The 22,298-nt window shown below is 38.3% G+C and overlaps 1 protein-coding gene across 1 annotated transcript; it reads left to right on the top strand.

The window, feature by feature from the left end:
- The first annotated feature begins 1,166 nt into the window (after positions 1-1,166).
- LOC127123030 (uncharacterized) lies at positions 1,167-9,374 on the top strand. Its single transcript, XM_051053296.1, has 3 exons — positions 1,167-1,263; positions 3,463-3,770; positions 9,324-9,374. Exons 1-3 carry the CDS (start codon positions 1,167-1,169, stop codon positions 9,372-9,374), a joined length of 456 nt encoding a protein of 151 aa, XP_050909253.1.
- The last annotated feature ends 12,924 nt before the right edge of the window (positions 9,375-22,298 follow it).

The raw sequence follows: 22,298 nt of genomic DNA, 5'->3' as shown, positions 1-22,298 counted from the left end.
TGCAGTCTTCATCAAGCTATTCAAACATTCATCATCATCTTCAACTGTTCTTCATGGATTCTCAATAACAATCCGTTTACAACTTCTCCCAACAAATGAACTCAACAAAGCAAGCACCCAGTTCTAGCCAACAAACCACTGCAACCGCCGGCGTAGTCTCAACCCCAGTCTATAGGGAACCCCACATCCTTGATCATGAGCCCCACATTCATCTAATAACTCCCTTTGATAAGCTTGAAGTTCTTTGTGAATCCTTGGTTGATTTCGAAAACATGAAGCGAAATGGCGTCGACCTCATTGAAGAACTGAAAATGCAAGGGTGGGAAACCTACTTTCAACGCCTCTATGGCCCTGTGTACACGAATCTGGTGAAGGAGTTCTGGCGTTTCGCAGACTCAGATGATCACTACATTGTCTCCTACATTCTGGGAGTCAAGATAGTCATCACTGAAAAATCAATTGTCTCCCATTTGAACATGGAGAAGACAGGAGGAAGACGCATCTACAACATAAACCCTATGGCAAAGTACTTGTCCCAGTAAATCAACCCTACCATCTTCCAACAAAGTGATAAAGGCAAGCATTACAAGAACAAGGAGCTACATCAGAACCTTCAGGTATGGCTGAAGATCATCTTAGGCACCATCCATCATCGTCCTGCTTCCAACTCTTCTCAATACATCAATACAGATCAGAAGTGTATCTTGTACTGCATTCACAAGGGTCTGAAACTGTGTCTACCTGTACTCCTCTTCAAATACCTCAGGGATTCAGTTAAAGACAACAGAAACAACATGAAGACAAGGAACTATATCCCTCTAGGGAGGCTGATATCTGATGTATTGATCGAGAGTGGCCTCATGGATCACCTAGTTCAGCTCATACTCATGGAAGATGTCACCATTGACACTGGAAGACCTCTGAACGCTCGAAATCTGAAGAGCATGGGAATCATTGATCAAGTCAGAACCAAACCAACACTTGATACCTCCTGGGAAGCACTCAGAGATCAGAGGGAGATTCCCAACAGACTCTATCTGTTCTCCAAGATTGACCCTCCAGAGGTAGTAGCCTACTATCTACAAGAACTTGCCTATCAAGCGGTGGATATCTCTTAATTCACAGTGGATTGGCTTCCTGAGCATCCACCTCACTTGATGAAGAGGATGCGGGAGCCCTCTGAGAAATCCAAGAAGGCGAAGAAAGCAAAGTTGGGAGAATCCTCTGGATCAAGACCCCCAGTTCCTCTGGCTGGCTCTCCAGGTAAGTCTATATCTCCCTCGCTCTGTCAAAATTAAACCAATTACTTCTTCTCTTCCCCAAACAACTCCCATATACACCTCTGTTGAAACTCCTCCCTCAACCACCAGATCTTCTAACCCACCTTCTCTGAAATTCAACCTCGCCACCACAATGTTACTAGTTTTAGAAGTAGAAATGCTGAATGAAACCACCTCACCATCATCATCACTATCTCCTCAATCCCCACCTTACTAACAACTCTCCTCTGATACCGAACCATCTGACCCTCAATCCCCCACTATGGCTCAGCTCCAAGCCCGTGCTCTGGTCTATCAACAGCCATCACATCCTGAACCCGAACCTGAACCAGAAGTCACGTCCCCACCTCCGGAACATCCAAATCCAACCACATCTGAACCACCTCAAACACCATCTGAACCACAACCAACCCACTCTAAACCATAACCAACCCAACCACCATTTGAACCAACCCCATGTTGGTGTAAGCCCTAGAGGCCAATACATTTTGGTACTTGTATCGAATAATAAAAGGCATTTTCTTTATTATGGTTGATTAATAAAGTCCCTGGAATATATAGTCCGTTTAATGTATTAAGTGTGACTTAATCATGAGAACACATTAAACATAAGGACACTATTCCTAAAGTATCCGTAGTCGAGCTTTAGTGTGAAGTGGGATAACATTAAAGCATTAAGACTATTATGTTTGTAGACTGATGATCACATCTCATGGATCATGGATAAAGAGTTATCAAGTCTTAAACATAGGTATGAATATTAGGAGTAATATTTATACCGGATTGACCCGCTATGAGAATACTATATAGAAAGTTATGCAAGGTGTCATAAGTTATTCTCATGGTGATAATAGTGTATTCCACTCTTCGACCTGAAACCACTATGGATCCTAGATGTAGAGTCGAGTGCTTTATTGCTGATCCAACGTTGTCCGTAACTGGATAACCATAAAGACAGTTGATGGGCACTCCACAAAGCATGCTGAGGGACATGAGTGACCTAGATGGAATTTGCCCATCCTGCATAACAGGATAAATGTCTATGGGCCCAATATTGAACTGGACAAGGATGACACGGTCTATGCCTTGTGTTCAATATAGACATAAGGGCAAAAGGGTAATTATACACATAAGTATTATCACAGGAGGTTTTGTCAGATCACATGACATTTTCGTGTCTTGGGTAGCAGTGATGTGTTGCTAGATACCGCTCACTGTTTATTATGTTAAATGCGTGATTTGATATAATTGCCAACGTCACGAAAACCTACAGGGTCACACATAAAGGACGAATTGATGAGAGATAGAGTAACTAAGGAATACCGTAAGGTACGGTGCCCTTAAGTGAATTATAGAACATTGTAAGGTACAGTGTACTTGAGTAGAATACGAAATATGGTAAGGTACCATGGGCTTAAGTGATTTTGGGCATATTATAAGATATGGGCCAAAATACACTTAAGTGGGCTTTTTAGCTTGAAGCCCACACAAGTGGTTCTATAAATAGAACCCTTGTGCAGAAGCATAAAATTGGCGGTTGCATTATTTTCGTTTTCTCTCACTCTCTCTCTCACTCAAAGCCTTCATTCGTACCAGCTAGCACTGAGATTGAAGGAACCCGTTCGTGTGGACTGAGTAGAGACGTTGTCATCGTTCAACGTTCGTGATCGCTTCGTGGATCTGCATCAAAGGTTTTGATCGTCACAAGAGATCTGCACCAAAGGTTTCAGTCGTCACAAGAGGTAAATATTCTATCACTGATCATGACCATTCGTAAGGATCTCTAAGGAGAAATTTTAACTTCCGCTGCGTTTTGAACCGCAATTCTCCTTCACCCCACAACCTGAACTATCCTCACATACCCACTTTGACATACCACCACCCATCACTTCCGTTGACCCAACAACTCCCACACTTAATCTAAGTGCCCCTATCTCACCCTCCTCACCCTCCCCAACATCTGCCATTGAACCAGAAACTACCCTTCCTACCCTTGAAGAAGCAATCCAGGTTTTTGCAGAGTCTTCAGTTGAGAAGGTCAAGTCTCTGACCATCAACTCTGGTATGAGTGATGATCCTTATGCTGTAAGGATCCACTGGAACAGTGTGATAAGTTGAATGACCTCTGAAGCCTTCAAGCTGAAAGGTCTCTCTGAACAAGTCCGCAACGACTTCATCATAGACACTGGGATTAGATTTCAAGAGCGCCTAGCCAGAGAAGCTAAGGAACAGGCAAGGAAGGAAGCTGAAGAGAAAGAGCGCCAAGAAGAACTTCACAGAATCAGAGAAGCTGAAGCAAAGGATGTTGCTGATGCTGCTGCTGCTGAGGCTGAGGCAAAAGCTAAAGCCGACGCTGAAGAAGCAACTCGCATTGCTGAAGAAGCTGCTTCCAAAGCCAATGCTGATAAACTGACTCAGGGGGAGCACTCCAACTCTGGGTTCGTCCCTCTGGTCTTGAAGACTCTAGAGGAATTGCAGAAAAAACAACAGGTAGTTCGGGCCAGGCTGGATCAACAGGACTCAGTCAACGTCAACATTCAGAACATGTTGCCCCAGCTGCTCCAAAGGATGCCTCCGCCCACAAACCCTTAGGCACCTAGGCTATTTGCTTGTTGCTTTCTCTGTTTTGTTATTTTCTCTTTGCTTTCTGCCTTCTGACATATGTGCTTATCTGTAAATGCTTCTTTATCAATATCAACCTTTTTTTGTTGCTATGTCTTTTTGATTTTGACAAAAAGGGGGAGAACTAAAACAGCTCTGATGAAAACATAACTAAATCCTCTCAAGCAATGCAAACATTTTCAATAAACTATTACTAAATCATGACTAAAGATATGCAGGAAAGTAGCTAAAGCACTAAACCAAGGAAGGTCCGGTAAGAACATCTGAGTTATCCAAGGATCTAACTCAGGGGGAGCCCACTTTCCTATATGATCTAAGATTTTCTTTAATGTATCACCTTTACTCTGTATTGTTTTGTCATCATCAAAAAATGGGATATTGTAAGAACAAAGTTGGTTCTACAATATATTGCTAAGATTTGAATGATAACAAAGGATGAAACAAAAATGGTACTCTAACGAGATTTTTTCTTAGTATGCAGGACTCTGATCAAACATCAGATAGAAAATTACATCAGATAGAAAATATTCTATTATCAGATGCTACTCATAAAGAATGTGTCCAGAAGACTCTGATTCTGATTAACGCAGATACCCAATGCAACATAAAGAAGTCAGACTCTAATAAAAGAATACTGAATCCAGACTCTGAATCTGAAAAAGTCTAGAGCATTGAGAAACTCTGATAAAGTTAGACATATTTATCCTCTGAAGGCAAACTCTGATCTATCAAGACTCTGACGTAGACTCACCAGCTCATAATGTGTAACCGAAAAGAAATTTGTATTTGGAAAGAAACTATTTCAAGAAGGAAATAATGAGGCTCTCAAAACTGTTTTAGAAAGAAACAAGGAGAGTAAAGACATTAAACATTCTTCAATGACCAAGATTCTGTCTTCACTGCAACGGTCCTTCACAATGACTATATAAAGGACGAAATACTTCACAAGAGAACACACCTGAGACACACAAGAAATTTCATTCATTCTCTCTCATCTTTCACGAGCTGCTGCTCTTACGTGAAAAGCTATTGTTCTTACAACTCTGTAATTCTTGCTTCTTTGTTAGAAGCACTTTACAGTACAATTTATGTTCTTGCTTGAACTACTTCCTCAAGTGACTCTGCGTAGTTTGAATACTTGAGAGGGCTGAGAGATTATTCTCTTAGACGATTGGTTGTGTAATCTTTCAAGATTAGTGGATTAAGTCCTTTTTGAAGGCGAAATCACCTTGGCCGGGTGGACTGGAGTAGCTTTGAATTTCAAGCGAACCAGTATAAATTTTTTTGTCATTTTCTTTTTATTCTGTGTGTGTCTGATTTCTGAAAAAGTTTTTATTTTCAAAACAATTCAAACCCCCTTTCTTGTTTTTCTCAACCTTTAGTAAAGCCTTGTCTTTCCACATATTTGGGCTAAGTTCTGTCATGCACACTAGTCATACCACTAAACCAGTTAAATGTCAACCTAACAAGTGGTAACAAATTAGTTTGTGAAACACCAATATCAGGACCCTGCATTGATCAACCCACACTTCCAGCAAACCAAAACACTTGGCAGTACAAACAATGCAAGGAAATGTCAAGAGCCTTGCATCCATATCATACCAAAGCAACCTGCATAATCCACATGAAAACCAGTTGGGCACATACCAAACCAAAACAACAAGTATGCAGCAATGCACCAGGTAGCACCAGTTCAGATAATGCAGTTCACAAAGCACATCAATTGAATAATTAACCTGCCACGTCAACTAACCCACACTCAATGACAGATAACCAAATCCTGCAGTAGCAGGTCATCATTTGACCAACAGTGAATTCCGATGCCACTTACAACCGACAACCTGCAGAATTCATTAATCTCTAACTCCAACTAATTTTCAACTCCTCCAACTAACTTAACAGACCCTAACGTTTTCCACTACTCACAACTAACTATAGAAAAACTGATTCTAAAAGAAAATTCCATATCCAACTAACTTGGATTTGATCCAAAGTTAACAGAGTTAACTCTGTTAACTCTCCATCACCTAGCATAACAACTAAAACTAACCTAATAGCTTACAACTAATTTCAAAATAACTGCAAAACTCACCAATCCCTAAGCTGCCCTGAGCTGACCTAACCGGCCCCATTCAGTTGCAACCAACTCCAACTTCTATAAAGCTCCAACCAGTTTCCAATCATTGGGTTCAGATTCATTCTCACCTTCATCACCCTCAACAATTCATTAGAATCTTCACTCTCTCTCAACTCAAATCTCAATCATCTCCAAAACCTTCATCATCACCATCATCAATCATCCCTGATTCACAAGCTCTCCCTTATTCAATTTCCTGTATCATTCGATCGACAATTCCTCTCGACCTCCAACACTCACCTCCGTCACTCTCTAAATAGCAACCGCTCCGAAATAAGAAAAAGAGAAGGAGAAGGAGAATGGAAAGAATCAGAGTTAAGGAGTAGGGGGAAGGAGACAAGTGATTTGATGGGTTTAATTTCGTTTTTGGCTCACAACCGCCGCCGAAGGCGACCTCCGACGCGGTGGCCCGCGGAGACTTTTCACTTGAGTCACCTGAGCTCCCATTTTGTGACCTGGCGCGTTTGTTTGAATTTTATTATTTTTGTCACGTGCTGATTGACTTGCTGAGTCCAACTTCACCATGCGTTTTCCATTGCCTTGGTTATTCTGACTTGGACTCGTGTTCATGGGCCCAATCTAGATTCATCATCATGATTCCATTTAGGCTTCTGCACCTCCTTCCTAAGGCCAAATCCCATCGGGCCTTGAACCTCTAGGCCCATGCGCCTAGTTTTATTTGTTTGCACTCCATTTCCAGAATTGTACACCCCTATCCAAATCTCATCTTTATTTATTGATTTTCTTGTTTTTCTCCATTCTAAAATTTTGCTCTTAATTCTTGATCGTTGATTTTCATTAATTGCCATGAGTAAAAAAAAGAATAAAAATAGTTTTGATTTTTACTTGTTCATGTAGAATTTTCTTATTAGAACTTAATTAGAATGTCTTTAGGTACTTGTTTTGTTAATCAAATTAGAAAATCCCAAAAAAAAAATTAGTTTATCCATGTGATTTTTGATGTGATTAATCATTTTAATTCTTGACTCCTAGTTCATGTTTAGATAGGTTTGAAAGAATTGATTTAATTTCACATTCCATGTTTGATTTTTAATTCCATTTTAACGGTATTATTTCTTTGATTGTGATTATTGGATCCAAATTGAAAATGATAATGCATTTGATATGATATGGTAGTATGTCCATTATTCTCACCATGATCATTATATCATTTCATCATCACCATTCCATTCATTTGAATTGGCATTTTAATTCTATTTTGTTGATGCCTACTATCCACATTTGTTATTTTGTGTTGAGATGTGAATGAGAGATCCCAAATCACCCAAGTTACTCATTTTGATTTTATTAGTTTGTATTATTTGAAGTGTCATGCCACTTATATGGTTTAGGCATGACACATGGTTTGTAATTTGTATAATTCTTTCTATTTCCTTTTATGTTATATTATGTGGATCCATCCCCCCATTGTGGGTCAAATGACCCTTCACCCCATGATCATGTAATAGCTTAGATTTATTGCTTTCTAGTTAGTTCACCATGCATGTTAATAACAAAGATGAAAAACAAAACGATAAATAAAGTATTTCGAAAGAAACAAAAGGTAATTGATTCAACATCAAGTTATTTTACAAATAAAACTCACACCATTGTAACATGAATACTTGGTTCAACGTCATGTATTCTCCATCCACTCCACGATCCATTCTATCATCTCTTCTCCATTCACTTCTCAACCTCATTCTATCTCTCTCTTCCATTATTTCATACAGTATTTTCATGATAAATTCAAACACTTGGTCTAACGTCAAGTCCCTTTTTCAAAACCATTTTCATAATAAATTGGAATGCAAAATGGGGTGTACGTGCTTGTAGACAACATTCTAGTACTTGGGTTATCGGCCGTACCTAGCCTAAGGACCCGACACTTGACTTCCCCCCTTAAAATATCTAATGATTCAAACAAGTTAGATCTAGGTGCTATGAGGGAGAAAAAGAGTAGTTAGGACTCCATTGTCCTCTCGATTCCCAAGTACTCTGATTGTTGACCGTACTTAGTCAAGGGTCAGATACTTGTCTCCCTCTAAGTTCTAATGATTAGACTTGCAAAACTCTTTTCACAATTCAAATCTCTTTTTTGGATGAAAATGAGTGGTTAGGATAACATTATTCTCTCAACTCCCGAGTTCTTGGACCGTTGATTGTATCTAGCCAAGGGTCTGACGCTTGTCTCCGTACATAAAATCAACCCTAACAAGTCAAATCATCTTTTGCCTTAGGGCTTTCTCTTCAAACCTTTCGATAAGGACGTATTACTTCCGTTCTACCGTGAACGACGCTTAAGCCTCCACGTGCGAGCAAGTAATGTTTAACTTCCAGAGTGCGAACCAAGTGTATCCACTTTACCGCAAATAAGCAAATACTTTCTGCTCATATGACAGAGTATACAAGCAAGTGAATAGTAGAACGCGAATGTTAATATTGTTCAGTAAAAACAACCAAACAAATTTTTCGTTTATGAGCCGAACTACGGAGCTCTGATTTCCCTATTGCACGTGTGGGGATACGTAGGCACGAGGGCACAAATCCTTGGAGAGCATACTAAATTAAAAATTATTTTCTCTCCCATCTCATTCTTTCATCACATTCTCAATAGCAAGCGACATATAGATAAACAACATCCATACGCATTTGATACGAGCAAGTGGTTCCCATGGAGTACCGTGGATGTGAGGGGTGTTAATACCTTCCCCTTGCATAACCGACTTCCGAATCCGCTCTTGGTTGCGAGACCATTTCTCTCATTTGGGGTTTTATCGCTATTTTCCCTTTCCTTTGGAATAAATAAAATCCGGTGGCGACTCTGTATTTTTCGCGGTGCTTCAACGTCTTCCATCAGATTCAGATGAATGAGATGATCTACCACACCATGATCAATTAGAACATCTGAAATCAACCTACCCAAAAGGATGTAGTTCCTTGGCTTCATGTTGTTTTTGGTATCTCTAACAGAACTTCTTAAGTATTTGAAGAGAAGAGATGGTATATTAAGCTTCAGACCCTTGTGCAAGCAGTAGAGGAGGCACTTCTAATTTATGTTGACGTAGTCAGAAGAGATGGATGATTGATCGATTACCATTTGTACTATATTTTCATTGCTTATTCGACCAAAATCCAGGTACTATGTAGTACTTTGTTCGTATTATGCTACCATTTGAGTCAGTTTTAGTTTCCGTAAGTTATTTTCTCGTTTTATCATTTTGAGTTTTATTTCGAGTTTTTTACATTTTATGCTTTAGTTGTCTGTTTTTGATTTGCTTCAGGTCCAAGTAAAAGACCCAAAAGACTCAATGCGAGAAAGTAGAGAAATTTGATGTTTCGGGAAGGAAATTGCCAAGCTACAGGAGGTCTGCCATGGTCACCTGTGTCACTTGACATGGGCCGTGGCAGGATGATGGCCTTACAAGCTACAGGAGAATGGAAGATGAGTCGTGCAACACAGGCGCCCGTGTCACCTGACACGGGCCGTATCAGCTTACCTGAACTTGAAAGAAAAGAATTGGACAAACCAGTGGAGTAACACGACCACCCATGTCAGCTGACACGGGCCGTGTTGGCTCAGGTGCTGGTTCTTTTTGTTCTTTTTTTTTCTTCTCAAGTATTGAGCTGAAAGGGTATTCTTGGGATTTCTAATCAGTGCTAATGGATTTTCAATATTTAGGAGAGTTTTTACGAGGAATTGGGGGGACTCTATTTTTGGACTAGAGACAGAGGAAGAATTGGGACGATCAATAATTCGAGTGATCAAGGAATTCGGAGGGTAGAAGATTTTCATGAGCGTACGCCATTAAAGATCGAAGTTATCCAATCACTTGTAATGTCTAATTTTCATCTTGAATTTATTTTGAACAATATGTGTAGCTAAACCCCCCAATGTTAGGGGGTGTCCCTAATATATATCTATAATGACTTTGAGTTTGCATTTGCAATGAAAATATTGTTTTTTAGAATTACCGTAATCTTTTGATGTGTTTAATGATTTCTCTTTTGGAACAATTAAGATTGATGTATGATTATCGATTAGGCTGGATCGCCATTGATAATGCTTTCATGAGATTATTATGCAATAGATATAACCTAGGACTAGGGATACCCTGTATGAACCAGATTATTCTCGATACATTAAAGCTTAATTTCACCGGTGAATTTCTATGGACATGGAGATTAGGGTTGAACGATAAAAGGTTTTCTCACCAAGGTCTTGGGAGAAAATACCCTTAAGAACTGATAGTAATTAATTGATATTTGTTGATGCAATAGTGACTCAGAGTTATTACAAGGATAAATTACACACCTTCCCTGACATGTTCCTTTACCTTGAAGACCTTGCTTTAAACTATTATTTGTTTTATTTTCCCTTATTCTTCTAAATTTGAATCTAAAATCCCCAACACTAGTTTTTGTAGAAATCGAGAGAACCCTTCACCAGAGACTCAGACACGCTAGATTGTCTAGACTGAATTCTGAAGAGGAAGTTCCCTCGATTCACTCAGAGTCAGACTCAGAAACAGAAACAATGGCTGAAGATCCTCCACCTCCACCTCCAGAAAGGCTCCTTGGTGACTATGGAGGTGCAAATGCACTGGGGTGGTAGATTAACCATTATCAATCAACCAGTGAATGTGACTAATTTTCAACTGCATCTAAGCATAATCAATCAACTTGAAAGAAAACCTTTCACCGGAAAGGTGAATGGAGATGCAAACAAGAACTTGTAGAGATTTATAACCATGAGTACTACTTTGAAAATTGATGGTCATACTGATGAAACAAAAAAGTTAAGAATATTCTCGTTCACTTTAGCTGAAGAGATGGTAGAGTGGTTATATTCTCTCCCAACTGGCAGTATTACATCATGGGAAGAGATGGAAAAGGCTTTCTTAAATGAGTATTTTCCAACATCGGTATTTTTGAGAAAAAGGTATGAAATCTTGAACTTCAAACAAAAGGAGGGTGAGTCTTTGGGAGATGCCTACAAAAGATTCAAAAGGATCCTAGTGTCTTGCCCAACTCATAATATGGATCAGACTGAACAAATGCAGATGTTTATTAATGGTCTCAAAATAAAGACAAAATAGTTAATTGATACAGCAATCGATGCCTCACACAATTTCTCAACAGCCATCGGTATTAAAAAGATCATTGAAACAATAGCTGTAAATGAGCATTTGGAGTTGTATGATAGGTGTATGAGCAAGCCTAAGGTAGTTATTAATCTGAAGATGGAAACTGATAAAATCCGATTGGAAGATACAGTAGCTGATGAAGTGGAAAAGAAGTTGAAGGCTATGAATATAAGTACTCAACAGGTAACTCAAGTATAACCTGCTCAGACCATCAGTTGTGAGATTTGTAATGGACCTCACCACACGGTGTATTGCTTTGCAACCCCTAAAAAAATTAAAGAGATAAATTTTTGAAGTAGAATAATCCCTACTCCAACACTTACAATCCAGGTTAGAATAATCATCCAAACTTCTCCTAGAAATATCAGAGAGGGAATGTTTCACAACATGGTCAAGGTCAATATCAGACTCCCTATCAACAGCATTGAGAAAATGGCCGCTCACAATATTCAGTTCGAAGAAGAGACTAGAAACAATCAGAAAAACATTACCTCCTCTGTAAAAAATCTTGAAGTTCAGATTGGTCAGATAACACAACAATTGGCCTTAAGTTCTCAAGCTCCAGGTACCTTGCCTAGTGGCATAGTGACAAATCCACGTAAGCATAATAATGTTAACACTGTGGTGACCAGAAGTGGTAAGTCTACTGAGAAACCGGAAGAAAAATTGTAGAAGAAGATGGGTTATTGGAAGTCGAGTTAGAAATCAAATAACCGAAGAAAATGAAAGAGGATGTTGTGATAATGCCTATAGTGGAGAAGGAGAAGGAAAAAACTGTCAAGCCAATTATTAAACTTACCTATCCCTCGAGACAAAAGAAGAAAGACCAACATGAAAAGAATTTTGAGAAGTTTTTGGAGATATTTAAGAAACTTGAGATAAACATTCCATTTTGTGAAGCTAATATATTCCAAATTCATGAAAGGCATCACCTCCAAAAAGTGCTCCCCAAATGTAGACCTAATCATCCCCACTGAAACTTGCAGTGCTATTCTCCAAGGTATGAAAATTTATGTGAAAAAGAAAGATAGGGGTTCAGTTACTATTCCTTGCATTATTGGTGATAGAAAATTCAAGAAGGCTCTGATTAATTTGGGAGCTAGTGTGAGTTTGATGTCGCTCTCCATTTACAAAAAATTGGGCCTTTCCACTATTCAAGACACTAGGATGACTATTCAATTTACTCACCTCTCAGTTAGGCGACCTTATGGGATTATGGAAGATGTTCTGGTAAAGAAAGATAAATTTTTGCTTTCGATTGACTTTGTCATTCTTGAGATGCCTGAAGATGAGGAGATCCCTCTAATATTGGGCAGACCATTTTTAGAAACAGGAAGGTGTATGATAGACATAGAGGAAGGAACAATGACTCTCAAAGTCTATGATGAAGAATTGAAAAATGATGTTCTGAACACTATGCAATACAAAGATGATGTTGGCACGAGTCACACTGTAGAGGTAATAGATCAAGAGATTGCTCAAGGAATTGAAATGAAAACACCACAACTATATTTAGAACGTGCTTTGAGCTTGTCAAATTTTGAAAGTGATGAAGATAAGAGAGAGTCAGAAGTGCTAGCCATGATGGAAGCACAACCTCAGTGGACTAGATCTAAACCACATCAGTGGGAAGATTTAGGACCACCCTAATCAGCCGAAAATAACCAAGAGCCTAAAAAGGGGACAAAGTTGAAACAGCTACTTGAGAATCTGAAGTATGTGTTTCTTGATGCTGAAAAGAAGTGCCCTTCCATTATCAATTCCAGTTTAGAAAGTTTTCATGAAGAAGAACTCATTCAAGTAGTCAAGAAATACGAGAGTGATATTGGATGGGCGATTGAGGATTTGAAAGGTATTATCCCGACAGTTTACATGCACAAGATTTTGATGGAAGATGATCATAAGCTGGTGGTTCAACAATAACGAAGACTTAATCCAGCTATGAAAGAAGTGGTTTAGAAAGAGGTTGTAAAGTTGTTAGATGCGGGGATGATTTACCCCATATCCGATAGCTCGTGGGTTAGTCCAGTTCATGTGGTACCAAAGAAGGGAGGAACTACTGTGATAAAAAATGAGTTGATTCCAACAAGAACTGTTATAGGTTATAGAGTGTGCATTGATTACATAAGGTTGAATATTTCAACAAGAAAGGACCACTTTCCTTTTCCATTCCTTGATCTAATGTTGGAAAGGTTGGTCGGTCATGATTACTATTGTTTCCTTGACAGATACTCGGGGTACAATCAGATTGTAGTGGCCCCTGAAGATCAAGAGAAGACCGCTTTCACATGTCCTTATGGTATTTTTGCATATAAGTGAATGCCATTTGGGTTGTGCAACACACCTGCCACATTTCAGAGGTGTATGACATCCATATTCGTTGACATGCTTGAAAAACATATGAAAATGTTTATGGATGACTTTTCTGTTTTAAGTTCTTCTTTTGATAATTATTTAACTAACTTGTCTCTTGTGTTAGAAAGATGCCAACAAATAAATTTGATCCTAAATTGGGAGAAGTGGCATTTTATGGTATGTGAAGGTGTAAGACCCCAATTTTGACCCTAAGATCCCTCATGCTATCTCATCATATGCATTGGCTTTGGGATCACACCTTGGCATCCTCCTTACCCCTCATTCATTGGGTTTGCATTGGGAGAGATAACCAAGTACATTTGATTGTATCATACTTTATTTTTCTTTGTTTGCTAACCCAAATACCAAAAATATGTCTATGTATAGCTTTGTTTCTTTTGTAGGTAGTGTGTGCATCCACCAATGCCTCATCAAGCTCACAACTAGGGTTTGAGACCCTCAGTGCAAGGAGGTAAATCAAGATATGGTTCACAATGTTTCTAGACAACATATATTGATCTTCATATTCTTAATTTATCACTTGGATCAAGAAATCATCAAGAGTTTGAAGCTAGTTTGCCTTGGAAACCCTAATTCATCTAGGTATCTTGTATGACTTCCTCAACAAGTTTCTTCAACATTTGGTCTAGTAAATCAAGGGATACTTCATTTCACATCATATTATGCATATATGATCCTTCATGAGTCCAAAAGATCAATAGAATTGCAAGTTTGCAAGTTGATTCAAAGAGGTTGACCAGAGAAAGTCAACTGGTCAAAATTAGGGTTCCCTAGACCCTATCTCATACAATGTTTGTCATATGAAAATGATTCCAAGAGAAACGTTACTCCTTATGACATTACAAACAATTTTCATGTTGATATCAAGATCTATTTTTTCTTGGAAAGTCACTTTTTATGGTTAAAGATTATAGGTCATTTTGTATGTGCCCTAGTTAGGAGGTCAAATTACAAGGACCATAAATTGCTCAATTATTATGAGATGAAGTCCAAATAAGGTTCATGATAAATTTCAAGGTGTTCTCTCCAACATTTATTCTTTGAGAAATGTCAAATTCAACTTGCAAGGGCATGTGCCAAGAGGAAACATTATAGGTTATTTTGGGTCATTACCATTGAACAAGCAATTTTCCTCAACTTCTAAAATTCATAACTCCCTCATGCCAAATTCAAATGAGGTTAAATTTGTGACCAAGTTGAATAGGGATGAAAGAGCTACATATATTATGTAGGAACCATTTCCATTTGAAGCTCATAGCAAAAGTTATTCAAGGTGGAAGGAGTGGTCATTTGACTTGGTACTTCAATTATGTTTGATTTCCCAATCTTCCACCTCAAAATTCATCATGATCCAAGCTTCAAATGGAAAAGTGTTAAACATCAACGTTGTTCCTCTTGATGCCACCTTTCCAAAAAGTCAAATATCACTTCATTTGGACAAGATTTGAGGGACTTGCGTATGGTTACTTTTATAGGTTTATCTTGGCAAGATTTGAATTCATTTGTCCATTCCCTTTTTCATGCTTACATGTTATTGATTCAGGATCCATTATGCTTGAATTGGAGCAAGATTACATCATGAATTGGGCCCAAATCATTACCCATGCATCCATGCATCAAACTTGCTAATTTTGGAAAAACTTCAAATGGTGTAGAAAGCATTTCCCTTGCATATTTAAACAACAACATTGCATCAGAACTTCACACACACGTTGCCCAAGCTTTGCCAAGTGATCTCAGAACCTCACACCATATAATACCTTAAGGATTTCTTAGAAATTGAGTTTGAATTTCACCTTCTATTTTGAGATTCAAACTCCAAGGATTCATTGCCTTTTTCATCTCAATTGGTCATTGCAAGCAAGAGGAGGAAGAACTAAGAAAATTTAGATCAAGATCAATCCAGATTCAAGCTACCCGAAGGTTATTTTTCAGAAACCTTAAGCTTTCGATTCTCTCTCATTTCTTCACTATTATCTTTAATTTTTGTTTAGCTGAATTCTACCAATGTAGGCAACAAGATTGAGTTGCTTTGAAGTTAAATCAAAGCAACTCAGATCATGAACCTCAATTTTCAAATCCATGTATCTTTCAATATACTTGGAGTTGGATAAAATGGAGGTTAGATTCGAGCTCTTAAGCATTTTTTTTTAAAACCATGTCCTTACTTTTCATTTTTGTGGTGGTTTGTGGTAGACCAGTCCGGTGAGATCCACCGGAGAAGATGACCGGAGCTAGGGCTCCGACGGTGTATTGGCATTGCCCAGACCATTTGATCATATATCTGAAGCTAGAGAAAAACAAGAAAGCGGGGTTTGAATTGTTTTTCGAAAATAAAAACTTTTAAGAACTTAGACACACGCAGAATAACAAGAATTCAACACATAATTTTATACTGGCTCGCTTGAAATTCAAAGCTACTCCAGTCCACCCGACCAAGGTGATTTCGCCTTCAAAAAGGACTTAATCAACTAACCTTGAAAGATTACACAAACAACCGTCTAAGAGAAATAATCCCTTAACCCTCTTAAGTATTCAGACTTCATAGAGTCACTTGAGGAAATATCTTAGCCATGATATGATTAGTAATGAACAATGCTTCTAACAATAAGCAAATATTATAGATTATAAGAGCAAGAAATGTTCTCTTGTTAGAGCAGCAACTCGTGAGAGAGTGAAAGAAAGTGATGGAAGAAATGTATTCTCGTGTATCTACGGTGTTTTTCTTGTGAAGTGTTCCATCCTTTTTATAGGAGAATGAGAGGACCGTTGGATGATGTTAATGACTTCTTCAGATTTCCTCAGATTTTCTCTTTATTTGACTTCTTCAGAGCGTGCATTTTTAGACTCTGGATTCATTCTTTTCTCTCAGAGTTTCTGACTTCTTTAATTTTGCTAGCGCTTGTGTTAGATCAGAGTCATAGCCTTATGGTTATGTAACTTCAGAGTAGTATCTTAGCGCTTGATTCTATATATTATGATTGTCTATCTGATTGTGTTGATCAGAGTCCTGCACACTTAGAAAAATTTCGTTAGGATACCATTTTTGTTTCATCCTTTGTTATCATCAAAATCTTAGAGATACATTGTAGAACTAAATTTGTTCTTACAATCTCCCCCTTTTTGATGATGACAAAACAAGTTAGAATAATGATGAAACAGTATGTAATATCTCAGAACCAGATAAAGGGAAAGAACCCCCCCCCCCCCCCCCCCCCTTGAGTTAGATCATCAGATTTAACAGAAGTTCTTACCGGACCTTCCTTGTGTGGAGTTGGTTTTATACCTTAGCTATTTTCCTGCATAACTTTAGTTGTCATAAATCATTTAGGATTTATTAATGTTCGCAGTTCCTTGTGAGGTTTTAGATATGTTTTCATCAGAGCTGTTTTAGTTCTCCCCCTTTTCGATAGAATTAAAAAAGACAGAAAAAATAGGCAAGAAATAGATATTCATATAACAGAGAGCCTAAGTGCCTAAGGGTTTTGGGGCGGAGGCATCCTTTGGAGTAGCTGAGTCAGCAGGTTCTGAATGTTGGTGTTGACGGAATCCTGGTGATCCGACCTAGCTCGTACCACTTGTTGTTCCTTTTGTAATTCCTCCAGGGTCTTCAAGACCGGAGGGTTAAAAATGGGTGTTTTATCCTGGCCTGTCCTTGGCAGCTTCCTCTGTAGTTGATTGTTGAGTAGAAATGGGTGTTTTATCCGTTGAATCCATCTGTTGTGAGTAGTTGTAGACAAATTGTTGTTGAGCATCCATGTAGAACAATGTTGAAGATGAAGGTTTTAACGAAGAACTTGTTGAAAATGCAAAAGCCTTGATGAAGATGATGAAGAACTGAGAGAAAGAGGGTTTGTGTAGGGCGTGAGTGTAAAGTGTGAGATTGTTATGTGTGAAATGTATTTATACCCACATAGGTGCATGAAAAACGTCATCATTAGAAGTAGTTTAGATCTTAAACAATTAAATGAAACACGTTATTCAAGTTTGCACGTTTGGAGGAGAAATTATTACAGCCCGTGATGGAGGTCTAATCCCCAAATCAACACAGTGCTCGAGGAGATTTCAAGAGTCTGTCTCTTGATTTCTGCTAGACAGCTGTCTAGAAGTTTCAACATCGGACGTATGATGTTCCACGTGTTGATTTATCTGATCTTCAGGAATACCAAAGGGTTGGGTCCTGAGAATTTCTGATTCAGATGACTCCTAACTGGTAGAAGCATTAGAGTCAGATCCATGTACCAGATGTTTAATTCAAAATCTTATTTTTCTATTTCAGAGAAGCACATTTATTCTGGAAAAATTTGAATGTTTAAAATTTTCAAAATAAAAAAGAATATGTCTTCAGCGGGGGGTTTAGTAAAGATGTCAGCCCATTGATGGTCTGTATTAATAAATTTTAAAGATATTACCCCTTTTTGAACATAGTCAATGAAGTGATGTTTTATTTCTATGTGCTTAGCTCTGGAATACAATATAGGATTCTTACTTAAACAAATGGAAGCAGTATTATCACAAAAGATAGGAACGTTACTCTAAAAGATTAAAAGGTCTTCAAGTTGATTTTTCATCCAAAGCATCTGAAGAGTGCAAAGTGAGGATTCTTTTAACAGCTGTTAAATGAGATTCCCTGGGATCTGATTGGAATCTGGCACAGAGACATACACTAAACAAAATATCAGGGTGTGTAACCATCAGATAGAGAAGAGAGCCTATCATACCACGATAGAGCTTTTGACAAACCTTCTGGCTAGTTTCTTCCTTCTCCGAAATACAGATTGGATGCATTGGTGTCTTAGCGGGTTTACATTCAGTCATTTTGAATTTCTTCAGAATGTCTTTTATGTACTTACTTTGGTATACGTAGGTAGCTTCTGAAGCTTGATTGATTTGAATTCCCAGAAAGAATTTTAGTTCTTACATTAAGCTCATTTCAAATTGTCCCTGCATTAGCTCAAAGAATTCTTGACATATAGAGGGGTTAGCTGAACCAAAAATAATGTCATCAACATATATCTGGCATATCATGAGATCATTTCTAATGTTTTTATAGAAGAGTGTAGAGTTAACCTTTCCTCTAATGAAATCATGTTCCAGAAGAAAATTACTTAATCTTTCATACCCAGCTCTAGGAGCTTGTTTTAATCCATACAGAGATTTCTTAAGTTTAAAAATGTGTTCTGGACATTTAGAGTTTTCTGATATATAACCATTAAGGAATGCGCTCTTGACGTCCATCTGATATAGTTTGATGGAATGATTTACAACAAATGAAACAAGTAAGTGAATAGATTCTAACCTGGTCACTGGGGAAAAGGTTTCATTGTAGTCAATTCCTTCTTGTTGACTGTAACCCTGTGCCACCAGTCGTGCTTTATTTCTGACTACTTCTCCCTTTTCGTTCAGTTTGTTTCTGAACACCCATCTGGTTCCAATAATGTGAGTTCCTTTAGGCTTTGGGACGAGATCTTAGATGTCATTCTTTGAGAATTGATCTAGCTCTTCTTTCATAGCCAGAACCCAGTCATTATATTGAAGTTCCTCATCATAGGAAGTAGGTTCGATTAGAGATACTAATCCCAAAGGAGTTTCTTCAGATACTTTGAATATTAACCTAGTTCTGACAGGTTCATCCTTGTTTCCCATAATCAAATCTTCAGAGATATTGGGGTGAGTTCTTGATCTTTTTTGGATAGTTGAGGCTTCAGTTGCATCTGGACTTTGTTTGTCAGATACTTCTGGTGCTTTAGTCTTTTCGTCAGAGCTTGCAAGAGTGATCTCCAAATCTGCAAGTTTCTCAACTAGCTTTGACTTTTCAGGATTAAGCTTATCATCAAATCTAACATGTATTGATTCTTCCATAATTTTAGTTTCTGTGTTGTATACTCTATAGCCTTTAGAGTATTCTGAGTATCCTAACATAATACCTTTTTTTGCTTTTGAATCAAACTTGTTCAGATGTTCTTTAGTATTGAGAATAAAACACGAGCATCCAAAAGGATGGAAATAAGAAATGTTGGCTTTTCTTCCCTTACACAGTTCATAGGGAGTCTTTTCTAGAATGGATCTAATGGAGATTCTATTCTGAATATAACATGCTGTATTTACTGCTTCAGCCCAAAAGTGCTTAGCCATATTTGTTTCATTGATCATGGTCCTGGCCATCTCTTGAAGTGTCCTATTCTTCCTCTCTACAACTACATTTTGTTAGGGAGTTGTAGGGCAGGAGAAATCATGGGATATTCCATTAGAATCAAATAGTTCCTCAAAAAATTTATTCTCGAATTCTCCACCATGACCACTTCTGACTCTGATGATTTTAGAGTCAAATTCGTTTTGCACTTTCGAATAGAAGCTAGTGAATACAAAGTGAGACTCACTCTTGTGCTTTAGGAATTTTATGTTAGACGGTGTGGCTAGTGATCGAGAGGGGGGGTGAATAGATCACCTCTTTTAAATTTAACGGATTTAAAGTTTTATCAGAGTTTTCAAAGTTGGCGGAAAAATCAGTCCCGAATCGACTTCCGTCTATTCTGAACCGCTACTAGAAAACCGGACACACAAGTTTAATGCTGGATTTTAATGAGAATGACAGAGACAATCTACACCAGAATTTTAACTAATTGAATGCACTTATCATTAAAGTCTATTTCCAATGAATAAAATCTAGCTAACCGTTTTGTCAAACAGTTGGTGTGTGTGTGATCAATGATAGACAGCAATGAAGTTTGCTTAAAAGTTTTCTTGCCACTGCTGTCTTGCAAAAGGAACAATCACAACACACTAACTGGAATTGCTAAAACAGTTTTAAAACGTAAAGAGGAATAAGGTAAGAATACGAAACGCAGAGATTTGGTAAGGAAGTTCCCCACGTCGTCCTCGCGTGTGGGTACGTCTCCCTCTCAATTTCAAATGAAATTGAGAACTTTGATTATCAATTATTGCTGAATCCGTTGATACAAGGTTATGATACAAAGACAGAATTCTAAACTCTAAGAACCTCTTCTTGTATGAACCTTCACTTGATCTGAGCACGATCAAGATTTTCCTGCACGAAATTGCAAACAATTCACCGGTTCCACGACCTGCTTGCGAAATCCCCCGATCTCCAAACGCAACGCTGCGGCTGAATATGTTCTGCAAACGTGACTCCCAAACCCTCAAGAACACTCCAGTTCTTGAAGGACAAACCAGTAGGTTTTTCCTAGAAACCCCCTTCAATCTTCAACTCAGCTAGATCCTTGATCGTTCCACTGAAAACCACAGCTAGATCCTTGATCGTACCACTGAACGTTATCTCGATGCTTCTTTTTATCCAAAGAACAAGAATGGTTATGTGTAAATGTTCTTGAAGAAAAGTGATTGAGAAGATGAAGAAGATGAAGTCTCTTTCAGGTTTCTATGTGCTCTCAAAACAATTGCTCCAACACTGCTTTTTGATCTTGTGTTCAATTGTTTTTCCTCAATGAATTCGTGCCTTTTGCTGCTGTCATAACCTGTCTTATATATGCAACCACAGGAACTGTTATAAAACAAAAACAACTTTATGCATTGATACATGAGAGTATGCATCGATGCATACTGTAATATAAGTGAGTATTTGGTGAAATGAATTAATCATGTATCGATGCATAATTCGTATGTATTGATGCATGCTCCTTTTTCACTAGCATGTATCGATGCCTAATGCGTATGTATTGATACACAGGCTGTTTCAATTTGTCATGTCTCGATGCCTAATGCGTATGCATTGATACACAGTCTGTTTCAATTGATCATGTATCGATGCAGGGATCGTATGGATCGATACATGGAGCCTTTTGCCTTTCATGTATTGATGCATGACTCGTATGCATCGATGCATACTGAACAAAAGAAGTTTTGTGATATACCACATGCAGTATGTATCGATGCAAAGGCTTATGTGTTGATGCATACTGACATAAAATGGATTTTATGTGTTATTTTAAGAGATGTGTCAATGTAGGTCTTTTATGTAAAGTTATGCAACAATAGAATGGGATAGAAACACAATAAAAACATAAGTGTATCAAGTGATGTAATGCACAACCAACATTTGGATGATGATCACACAATTTGCTATCATTCAAAATTAATTCAAGTAAAGAATTCTCTCACAAACTCCCCCTTTTTGATGATGGCAAATTCTTGGCAGGATGTGTGATACTCCCCCTGAGTTTGTGCATATCTGCATTTTCTCCCCCTTTGTCAACATCAAAAAGAGAGAGAAACAGGTTTATCACGGTAGCATGGTGAAGCAGGTCATGGCAAAAATTGATAAAAAGCTATCATTCACAAAGAAGGAAGCTTCAAGGTAAAGAATCATTCACAAAGAATGACGAATAAGGGTAAAAACAGTAGAGATAAACAGCAATAGAAAAGCAGTTTAAAGATACGAACGAGTTTAAGAGTTACATAAGCTAAACCATATATTGTGCAACAAAATAAAACTTGAGCAATATGAAATGAAATGCAGTGAGATGAAAAGATGGTGGGTTAATTTGGATTGTGGCCACCACAGGACTCCTCATCATGTCTGTCAGGATCTCTGTAGCTTGGCGGAGGCGGAGGAGGAGGCATTGTGTCAGGATTTTGGCCCATGAAGGAGTATTGCCTAAATCGGTTCTGAAGTACCACCTGAGAATGGAGGGGCTGTAGGTTCAGGTACGTAGTTGGTGGGAGACCACCTTCGTGGCACCCAATCTCCCCAACCAG

This window comes from Lathyrus oleraceus, chromosome 2, assembly GCF_024323335.1.
Source record: "Lathyrus oleraceus cultivar Zhongwan6 chromosome 2, CAAS_Psat_ZW6_1.0, whole genome shotgun sequence".
NCBI classification, from domain to species: domain Eukaryota; kingdom Viridiplantae; phylum Streptophyta; class Magnoliopsida; order Fabales; family Fabaceae; genus Lathyrus; species Lathyrus oleraceus.
The sequence above is the reverse complement of the archived record's forward strand: the minus strand, read 5'-3'. Positions and strand labels throughout refer to the sequence as shown.